Below are 6,536 nucleotides of genomic sequence, written 5' to 3'. Positions count from 1 at the left end.
GGGCGGGTCAGGAGAGGTCTGCCACGCCATGTGGTCACCTCCGGGGCAGGCAGGGATCGAACTCATGCGGAAGTGGCTTCTCAGTGCTGTGCTTTAACCCCGTGTGCCACCAGGGAGGGCCCTAAAGTTTTTTTTTTTAATTGTAAAATTCTTTATTGCATGTGATTTCCTTATAGCACATGAATTAAGATCACACTTTTTGCTGAAATTAAATTTTTAAACTTATTTCTGAGCTCATTAGCATATTGAATATTATCTCTATAAAACTTTCTCAGCCTATATAACTTCCCCATCCTCTTAATGTCTTGAATACCCACATCGCTTTTTTTCTGCCATTTACTTAACTTTGTTTAATACTATGCATTCTAGGCCCTCCCTGGTGGCGCAGCGGGTTAAAGCACAGCACTGAGAATCTAAAGTCGCTTCTGTATGAGTTCGATTCCCACCTGAAGAGGTGTAGCAGACCTCTTCTGACCCGCCCACTACTCCCCACTCTGTCTCTGGTGAAGCCTCTCACCGCCCCTGAGCCTCTGGCCTGTACCCCAGTTTTGAATGCACAAATAAATCTTTAACAACAACAAAAAAATACTATGCATTCTAAGATTTGACTTCATTTTACAAATTCTTAAAATATTGTATACATTTAAGGTATATAACATGTGTTGATATATTGATACACAATTAACTGATTTGTCTAGCTAATTAACAAATCCATTTTCTCACAGTTATGTTTCATTGTGCTTGTGGTTAGATTACCTGAGAGATGCCTTAGTAAATTTTGACCATTTTGTCATTTACCAACAAACTACCAACAAATGAGATTTCAGTGCTGTGTTTGTTTATGTAAGAGGTGTTTATTGAGTCTCTATGCCAGGTATACAACAATGCATGAGAAAGTTACTGTCTTCATATTAATGGCAGTTCTAGCAAAGAAAAAGAAAATAATTAGTTACAGTACATTGTAATGCAGCATTGAGGCATAGGGGAAACTTGAGAAGCTGTGGAATCAGGGTGGGTCCTTCACCCAACCTGGATAGTCAAGGAAAAATTCATCAGATTCACCCAGTGATTGACAGAGCCAAGATTTCAAAGAGGGATGGGAGTGACCCAGGTGAGGGATAATTGCATACAGGTAGAGAAGAGAAGCAAGTCAAGGGGTCAGCAACATGCAAAGGTTCAAGAGAGCCTTCACCCTTAGGGAACTGAACATAAGTACATTATGTTTGGAATTTTTGAGTGGGAAGGGTAGTTATTTTAGCAGCTGATAAATGTGGTGCCGTGAATTGGACTATATCTTAAAGGAAGTGGGAAGCTGTGTTAAAGAATTTCAACTTTGGGCCCTCCCTGGTGGCGCAGCGGGTTAAAGCACTGCCCTGAGAAGCTAAAGCCACTGCCGCATGAGTTCGATCCCCGCCTGCCCTGGAGGTGATCCACATGGCGCAGCAGACCTCTCCTGACTTGCCCACTGCTCCCCTCTGCAGTGTACTTCATCAGTCAGCCTGTTTTGCTCCCCACTCTGTTTCTGGTGAATCCTCTCATTGCCCCTGCACCTCTGGCCTGTACCCCAGTTCTGTATGCACAGATAAATCTTTAAAAAAAAAAAAAAAAGAATTTCAACTTTACCCTTAGGTCAGTTGGAAGCAATTGAAGAATTTCATTCATGTTTCAGAAAATGAACCTGGTTATAATCTGGAAAGTTATTTGGAGAGGTAAATAAGTGGGAAAAGAGAAATGCTGTTAAGTAACTTACATTTAAAATTGGGAGATAGTCATCTTAAGTAGGTTGTAACAGTGAATGTCAAAAGACTTAGTAGATTTAAGAGAGTTTTAGGAGATAAAAGCAGCAGAAGTTAGAGATGTGGTTAGAGTTTCTGAATTGGGCAGGTAAGAGATATCCTACAGCATGACTGGAAAAGGAAGCATTTTCTATGTGGAAAGATGATTTAATTTTTGGCACATGTTATATATGCATAGCCTGTTGGATGGACATCCAGGTGATGCAAGAGAATCTAGTATGCAGACAGAATCTAGTATGTGGGGGCTTAAAGAGTTGAGGAATAGAGAGGTGAAGTAGAGAAGGCACTGTAGGCAGCTTCCTTAGGGTTTTCCTCTCACCCCCACTTTTTAAGTAATATGAGAAAAGAGGGAGAGATAAGCAAGAACCGTGGTTCTTGCTTTTAACTTCCCTATTGAGATATATTGTAAGCTTTATAATAAGACTTTGTATCTTTAAAGAAAAACATTTCCCAGTAAATAACCTTTGTACAGCTGTGAGGGTTGAACAACTGGTACCGCATTTGAAAGTTTCTTCCTAATGTTCTTTTAAAGTTGAAAATTTGCAAAGTAAAACATATAAATTAATTTTAATTTAGCGTTTAATCCACATATATCTTTTTCTTTGTCAATTTGTTTCTTGATAATTTTAAAAAGTGAAAGAAGTGGCAACTGTTACTAACAGGTGATAGAGCTTCTTTCTAAGTGCAAATATAAATTCAGTCTAGCTTTCTGATGTACTTAGTAGATTATTGCCCCGCTGTTCATTTTTCCTTCAGATGGAATGGAGGTAGATACTGCACCAACAGTTGCTGGACAGTTTGAAGATGCAGATGTTGACCACTGAAAATGACTTAATGCTGCTTTGAGGTGAGATGTTTATTTTTTCTTTTGTCGCTAAACATAAAAATCATGTGAAATATTTTTATTTTCATAATTCAGGAGAGTTAGCAGTTTAGAAATGTTATAAATTAAATAATACAAAATTATTTAAAGTTAGGTGATTTTTTTCCCCCTCTAAGAAATCAAGGTTTACAAACGTGGTGGTATCTGAGTTAATATTATTTACTCAGTAAGTGCTGCACTAAGCATTGTGAGTATATGGATTAATAAAATATATCCATCTTTAGTGAAATGAAGAGAATGATACTTCATTATTCAGAAACAGAAGCCTCCTTCATTAGCTCAGACAGGAGCAGCAGAACTTGAAACATGTCCTGTTTTGAGTCACTTTTCCACTTGTGATATTTGATGCTTTAACATGTTCTCCAAAAACCACAAAGCAGAGATGCTGTTTTATCTAAGTCCTTAATTTTATTAAAGCTTTTAGTAATATCATGACAAGATTTATGTATTTTGTCTTGACTCTTTTACCATTACCACTGATACTGGTAGATTGTGAAATCCCTCATTCCAAGTTCCATTTACCTTCTGAATTATTGATAACATACAGTTTCTTACATTATCCATGAATTGTGATAGTGGATCTCTGCTTTCCTCTCAGATTCTGCTTTTGGAAATAGCAGAAAGTAGTTTCTTAGAGTTCTGTGATGTATATCTCTTTCCTTAAATACTTAATATTTTATTCACAACATCAACTTTTGTCATGGGAGCCATAAGTAAAACCAGTGTCTCCTTTGTAGTTAGCGAAATACAGTGCGTTCGCGTATCACTAGAGCTCTGCTAACTTGAATTTTCAGATCTCACAGTTCTAGGTGTCAGTACTTCATTCTATTTGATAGTAAATTCTTTGTTATCAGTTTAAATCTTGATTCCTTATTTCTCACATTCATCCTACCTTTTTGAATCTTCAGTGATACTTAGTAACTTTTTAAAATTTAAATGTATTTACTTACATCATTATTCATTTTGTGCATTTTTTCATATCTGTTGTAAACTTAATGACTTTTATTAAAACTGGAAAACATGTTTTGATCTTCTGGCTTTGACAATATTCTTGAAAAAGACTGTTCAGAGAACACAACCACTATTAATTAGGATTACGGGAAAATAATTTCATATGTCACTAATGGTTATACAAGTGGGATGTTACTGCGGTTCCCTGGTGGGAATTCTTAGGACTCTTTGTAATGTAATTTTATGGTGAGATAACCATGAAATAGTCACAGACTTTGTAGTGAGCTGAGGATTTTGATTGTTTTGTTACAGCTCAAGAGGTATTTTATTCATAAAGTTCATGCAAATTCTTCATTTGGATAATTTATCTGAATTCCAAACAATGTCCGTAAACTCTTAATCATTTAAAATTGTAGTTCCCTTGAAGAAATAGCAGGAATAATTAGAATGTTTATGCAACCACTAGAAAGCTCAAGCCATTGGAACTAGGACACCTCAGTGCCTGGTGGCATGTTGGAAAGTGTATGGAATTTGGTACAAAATAATTTTGGGCCCAAATGCCAGATTTCTACTAATTTTATAATCTGAGGCAAAATTACCCAGAATTTTAATAGTATGAGATGAAGTGAAGTGGAAGGCATGTTACTGTAACAAAACAGAATCGTTACTCTGCCATGTACTATACTTACGCCTGTGGACAGGACACATACCTTACATCGTGCTCAGATTCCTCAGCTATAAAATGGGGTGATAATAACTGCAGGCAAAGACTGTTGGAAAGACTGAGCTATAACTTATCTAAGTCCCATGTTACTTTTTACTAGATATTCTATAAATTATGACCATTATAAGCACTGTCAATCTTTTGTCTTTCAGATTCTGCTCATAACTGTAGGAGAGAACTTGGTGCCTCTTCTTCTGTGCAGTGGGTATTGATGAAAGGCTCTTTTTTCCCTTCTCCAAAACTCACCTGAACCAGTTCTTTCCTGAGACAGACTATATATTGAGACAACATGTTGTCACCAGCAGAAGAAATTATGACCTTTATTAACAAAGGTGAATTAACTTAACCAAGAGGGTATTTGTAGTTTATTATTCCCTAAAACTTTCTATGTCTAGGTAACCTCTCAATAGCCCTGTAATTCCTGCTTTTATTGTATGCATCTTCTGTAACCTAGCGGGCCTATATGGTGAAATGTGTAATAGTATGGGAGTATAGATAGATTGGATGGAAAAGAGGCTGAATCTAAATTATACCTACTTAGGGCCTAAGGATACCTTTACCTCTTAAAAAAGAAAGATGAAGAGCTTTCAAGAGAAATCTTAGCCTCTGCTCATTATCCACAGGGTTAAGGGTCTTTTTTTCTAGTTTGGGATACAGATTAATTATTTCAGGTATCTCTAGAAATATCCCAGCCAGACTTACTACCACTAACACAAGTGCTTTTGCTGCTTTCACCACGTTTCTTCAGTCTAACATCAGGTTATATCCTATAATTCCCAACCTCTTAGGCCAGTTTCTTTAACAGAACAATGAAATTGGGATGAAATCCTCCAAGGACTTCAGATAATTGTTTTGGCTTTGTAATAGCTTAACAAATAAATCTAGGTTTTCTGTATTAGTGTGTTTTCATTCTTGACTAAAACCATTAATGAAAAAAATGTTTTTAATGCTGGCAAAAAATGAGAATCTTAATTTTGTTGAGAACATGAACATGAAATGAATAAAATGTGTAGTCAGAACTTTTCAGGGCTTAACACATTCTAAGGACTTCAGCTTCCATTTAGAGCAAGAGTAATTCCTTAAAATATACTTATCAACTCTCAGTTTTCCATTTTTATACATACTGGAGCATTTATGGGCTGAATTGTAGCTATAGATTTGTACTTGGACTTTGGATAACATTATATGACCTTAAAAGTAAAGTTAGGAAAGCTGTTCAGAATCTCTTGACTATTAGCAGTTAAGGTTTAGTTTATCACTACTGAGTTATATTTCAACATTCCCACTTGTTTTCTTATCATGTGCAGTATACCAAAAATAATTTATTTTTCTATTTCTGAACAGACTGAAATACTGAAAGGGTCAGTTGGAAATGGGAACTGAAATTTACCAAGACCACCTCTGTACCAGTTACTGTCCTGGGTTCTTTTACATGCTTTATGCATATACTATTATTAACTATCTTGGGAGTATAAGTACTGTTACTAGTCTTCTTTAGAATGAGGAAACTGAGTTAGAGAGCTAAGATAATTATAAGAGATTATATAGGTAGTGAGCTAATCAAGATTTTTAAGCCTATTCCCTAAAACACATTGCTTTACTATTGACCAGTACCTGAAAGCAAGCAAATTCTCTCTTCACTGTTTCTTTCCTTATTTTTTTTTTCCCCTAGAAGGGCACTTTTTTTTTTCTTAAAGATTTTATTTATTCATACAGAACTGGGATACAAGCCAGAGGTGCGAGGACGGTGAGACAATTCATCCGACTCAGAGTCAGGGACAGAACAGGCAAAGTACACTGCTGAGGGGAGCAGTGGGTCAGACAGGAGAGGTCTGCTGTACCATGTGAGTCACCTCCCTGACTGGGGCTCAAACTTATGCTGAAGTGGCTGCATCCAGGTTCATAGTGCTGTGCTTTAACCCACTGTGCCACCATATTTTTAAAAATGTGTGTGTCAGTCATTTATGTAACTATGATTTTGGGACTGTAGCTTCACACCTCCATGTGTGCATGTGCTTCCCTCACCTTCTACCAAAATCCAATGTCAGTATCTGTCCCCTTCTATCACCTATCTCTCTTCCCTCTCCGCTCGTCCCTCTCATAACCTGTAGATTTTTCAGTGTCTAAGAATTTTTCAAGCTATGTTTTTTCAGTTTGTTTTCTTTAGCCATTTATATTCCAA

At 36.7% G+C, this 6,536-nt stretch overlaps 1 protein-coding gene across 1 annotated transcript in view; it reads left to right on the top strand.

Moving 5' to 3' along the window:
- Positions 1–6,202, top strand: part of CLNS1A (chloride channel, nucleotide-sensitive, 1A) — a 22,446-nt gene extending 16,244 nt beyond the window's left edge. Inside the window, exons 6-7 of the mRNA XM_004683234.2 lie at positions 2,553–2,643; positions 4,507–6,202. Of these exons, the coding sequence (XP_004683291.1) occupies positions 2,553–2,620 (68 nt within the window). The 3' untranslated portion in view covers positions 2,621–2,643; positions 4,507–6,202. The remainder of the gene's footprint in view (positions 1–2,552; positions 2,644–4,506) is intronic.
- The last annotated feature ends 334 nt before the right edge of the window (positions 6,203–6,536 follow it).

The sequence above is a fragment of the Condylura cristata genome, unplaced genomic scaffold (assembly GCF_000260355.1).
Source record: "Condylura cristata isolate star-nosed mole 26May11 unplaced genomic scaffold, ConCri1.0 scaffold00015, whole genome shotgun sequence".
Lineage (NCBI taxonomy): Eukaryota > Metazoa > Chordata > Mammalia > Eulipotyphla > Talpidae > Condylura > Condylura cristata.
This window is presented reverse-complemented; position numbering and strand designations above follow the sequence as displayed.